This window comes from Anneissia japonica, unplaced genomic scaffold (assembly GCF_011630105.1).
Source record: "Anneissia japonica isolate Jap-2015-1 unplaced genomic scaffold, ASM1163010v1 scaffold522_len1101056_cov227, whole genome shotgun sequence".
Lineage (NCBI taxonomy): Eukaryota > Metazoa > Echinodermata > Crinoidea > Comatulida > Comatulidae > Anneissia > Anneissia japonica.
The window spans coordinates 885,821-890,322 of NW_022756123.1; the positions used below are offsets into that span (position 1 = coordinate 885,821).

The 4,502-nt window shown below is 31.1% G+C and overlaps 1 protein-coding gene across 1 annotated transcript in view; it reads right to left on the minus strand.

The window, feature by feature from the left end:
- LOC117124014 (V-type proton ATPase catalytic subunit A) overlaps positions 1–4,502 on the minus strand; it is a 14,473-nt gene that overhangs the window by 2,492 nt on the left and 7,479 nt on the right. Inside the window, exons 8-13 of the mRNA XM_033270131.1 lie at positions 4,208–4,316; positions 2,907–3,029; positions 2,484–2,598; positions 1,915–2,122; positions 1,299–1,453; positions 401–572 (exon numbers count right to left, since the gene is read on the minus strand). Of these exons, the coding sequence (XP_033126022.1) occupies positions 401–572; positions 1,299–1,453; positions 1,915–2,122; positions 2,484–2,598; positions 2,907–3,029; positions 4,208–4,316 (882 nt within the window). The remainder of the gene's footprint in view (positions 1–400; positions 573–1,298; positions 1,454–1,914; positions 2,123–2,483; positions 2,599–2,906; positions 3,030–4,207; positions 4,317–4,502) is intronic.

Consider the following 4,502-nt stretch of genomic DNA (forward strand, 5'->3'; position numbering starts at 1 on the left):
TATACAATTATATACTGTACATACATATATATTTATCCAGATATATTTAAATATTCATTTCAAAATTTATAGTAAATTTCATATAAAGTTATGTTTTGTATATACAGTATTTACTTTTTCCTTTATTATTTCCCTAGGCCTACCATTCAAGTACCAGTTCAAAGCCAAATTTCCCTTTACATTCTGCACAACAAGCGTCAACAATTTTATTTAACATAGTTTACTCTCTCTTATCTTTTAGAGCAAAAAAAATATAAATATACTAATATGAATGTTGGTTAGGATTCTAGTTCATTCCTGATGATGACATAATTAATGTCGAAATATTGAATCCCAACACGATGGCGTGTATTTCAATACTTGGAGTATGTATTATACTTTCTGATTCTAGTTTACTTACCTTAAATTTCATACTGGTTAGTTGATACATAATGTCTGACATGCTATCTCTTATAATTGACCATGTGATCTTGTTATCACTTTGTGCGGTTGTTTCTACTGCTCTTCTTGCTAAGTCATAAAAAGCTATCATGTTCTGTAGCATGCCAACTGTCTTGTAAAATGGACAATATCTGCAGCAAAACAATGATAATCATATATTTCACAAAATTAGGTTTAGTGTCTTATGACTACCAATTATTATTTCATTAATTTATTCACTCTGCTATCTTGTGATTAATTCAAACACTACGTTAATCATACATTCACAATTATTTACTTTGTTATCAGGTTTTTTAATTCACAACTTTATGGTAATCATTTATTCATAAATTCACAACTTATATTTTAATTCACAACTCTACCTGAATCATTTATTCATAAATTCACAATATTTAATGAACTGTTGTTTATTGAGAATGTCTCAACGTTTCGATTTATATTGCTTCAATCGTGTTCATGTGAATAATGGATATCATCACCAGATATTATTCTCCTGAAGGGGGATTGAAACAACTCAATCAAAACGTTAAGACATTCTCAACAAACAACAGTTCTTTAAATTTCAGAATTATTTACGTGGTGTACCGCAAGCATTAAATATATTATTACTTCGCCATGCAAACCTTCAAACTATATTTAATTTGTTCTTATATTTAATTTACATTATCTTAACCATACATTAGTCCATTAGCTTTGTCAATTATTTATTGTTCCATTCGTCTATTTCATTTTATCTTTTCACTGTACCACACTTTAGTTACTTTTTAGAATACTGTTGTGTTGTTTTAGTTTAGCGTCTAATTCTCAGTTACATCATATTGATGTAATTTAATTACTATAAATTCAACGGACTTTACCTATCATAGGGTGTGAAACCATTTTGCTGCAAGAAATCATCCTTTATTAGTTTAGCAACCTCAAGTGTGATTTTATCCGATTCTGCGAGGGAGCCTTTTCCTACTAATTGCACAATCTCCGACAAATCTTCCTCCTCTTGTAAAATTTCCTTCACCTGTAGAGAAGTCGTTGAATTTTTCGTAATGGCCACTTAATCACATAAATAATCAGATGCTGTCCTAGAATTAATGAGTACTCAGAACAGATGCAAGTTATACGATTATACCATAAGTTATTGAGACAGAATCCATAAAATAAACATTAGCCTAATACCACAAATTACTCACATAAATGTGAACAAATATATATCATCAATTATGCATGCATCAAGTTTTACAAGAGCAGACAATTTAAATAAAATTAGAAATGGAAATATAGGTCAACAATAACATTATTTTAAACATGCAAAAATGAATAACATTAATAATAATATTGATAATCATTAATCACATTTGAAAATTTGTTTCTGATATTTTGGAAATACCACATGTGGTTTAATGATTCTATCGACTGGTTCTGTAATTTTATTTATTTGATCTCCAAAATACAATAAAATAATAAAGCGAATCTACTTACCTTGGTCCTAAGGGGTATAAACTCTGGGTAATTTTTGTCATAAAACTCATCCAAGGCTCGCATATACTTGGAGTAACTGATAAGCCAATTGATGGAGGGAAAGTGCTTCCTCTGGGCTAGTTTCTTGTCCAGACCCCAAAATACTTGTACAATACCAAGTGTAGCTGAAGTGACTGGATCAGAGAAGTCTCCGCCGGGTGGAGAAACACTATCAGAAATGAGAAGGATTATCGTTATTGGCATGTCCGGTTGTTTAACGACTTAAAAACTCTTAATTGAGAGAGTTTGTTTCGTTATTAAAGAGGAAGGGGGAAGGAACAAAAAGACATAAGTGTGAGCACTTTTACCATCTTTACATGTTTACGTTAAGCGCATAGGTCTCCACAATAATGTGTTCTATTAAAGTAGACCATTATTACTAATATTATTATTATAATAGCATAACAACTATATAGCAACAATTTAATAATATTAAAATTAATACAATTTATATTAAATAATAATACCAATCAGAAATTTGTTAATGGTATGATGTATAAAAACCAGCTTAGAGCCAAATAAATACATACGCTCCAACGATGCTAACACTACCCTCTCTGCTAGGATTTCCAAGACACTGAACTCTGCCAGCCCTCTCATAAAAAGAAGCCAAACGAGCCCCCAGATATGCTGGGTAGCCACTGTCTGTAAACAATAAAGCAGACCTTTTGCAGTACACAGCATTTTGTATTCATTTATAATAATAGTTAAAAAGGAAGGTACTCAAACTGTTCCAGTTCTATTATATATTCAAATTAACATGTTTAAGTTGCATTTATATTCAATACTGAATGTGATAGCGAATGATTAATAATAAAATAGAACAGTAAGATGTATAATAGGTAATAGCATAACAGAATTAATACTTTTATTGTGTTAAAACATAATTAGTATTCAGGCATGCAGACCAAAAAGAATTGAACTTCTTGAGTGATGAGTGAACGCTGGCTTACCTGCCGGCATTTCAGCGAGTCGACCTGAGATTTCACGCAACGCTTCAGCCCAACGAGATGTGGAGTCAGCCATCATTGATACATTGTAGCCCATATCACGAAAGTATTCCGACAAGGTGATTCCTTTTAGCAGAAATTACATCATTACAGATGATGATTGATGACAGATACAATCAAATGATAATACAAATGCAATCATTTTATTCAACTTGATATAGCCTATATGCTAGAGGATATGGTTCAGTTAAAGAAAAATAAACAGAGACTTATATAGAAATAAACAAGTATAATTGCAAAAGGCACACCAAAAATAACAATTTGAATTGCTCACTTATATGAATGACATGAATGGGAGTCGCAGACCACAATAAAATTATGTACAGAAATTCTGTTGATATACTGTATAGGGTGTGTTTACAAGACTATAAGAATGGTGTATTTGTTAGTCTGTTAATTGACACGAGATATTTTTGTGGGGAGGGGTTTAAAAAATAGACAGTACCTGTAGTAATATAATTGATCATATTTTAAGTGTATCACTGTGCTATTTATTACTACAACAGCAATGATGATATTAATGTTAATATTAAAATAATAATAATGAAGTAATTTCTGTTTTTTTATTAATAAAAACCAGGAATGATTGATGTTCACACTATTAAGGTTTACGCGAAATACACCTGTTTTAAAGACTCAAGGAACGAAATTACTGTAGATGTAGGCATACAGCCAGGCAGAAGGCCGCCGAGTCTAGACTAGTTTACAAATTCACAATTTTTACTTGTCTGCACCGACAAAAAGTAAGTGACTGTACAATGTATTCTCTCGAATGCTTTAAGAAGTGTTTATTTCTTTGACGAATGTATCAAAATAGCATTACAAACAAGTTCTTCTGAATCAATACAAATTACAATATTTATTCATCGTATCCGTAATGTGGTACTGCTGATGTGTAGTTAACGTGTACAGCATACACACAGCTAAATGTAAATATGCACACAGTATACTGATCATATCACTATAGCAACCGATGACTGCTACAACAGTTGGTAATCAAAACTAACATCAAAAGATGGCGATTGACTTATAAAGCAATTAGGAGAGCATGCATCGTACTCTAACAGAAAATTATTATACTTGGTTAGATTTAATGCATTCAAAAATTTCTTTCGGGCCTTGCAGGACCTCAGGAATTTTTTCAAGCATTAAATCTAACCTTTGTATAATAATTTTTCTATAGTGTACTATGCGAAGCTCTACTAATTGCTTATAATCGTATATTGAACAAGTAAAATATTAACCTGTGTAGATGGAGGCCTCTCTGGCAGCTACAGGCATATTAGAGGTGTTAGCTACCAATGCTGTCCTCTTCATAATTGATTCAGTTTTACCATTTATTTCAAGTGTAAGCTGTAAAATATCAATCAATCAATTTTATTGCAGTAAACAATCTTATTTTAAAGAATAATAAAAAGAGACGAAAATAACAGAAATATACATTTTATATTGGATTTGATTTATTTAATATGCTCTTTAAAAATACAAAACAGAAACAAATGCACATGAACGGATAAAATCACAAAAGAGCATATCCGC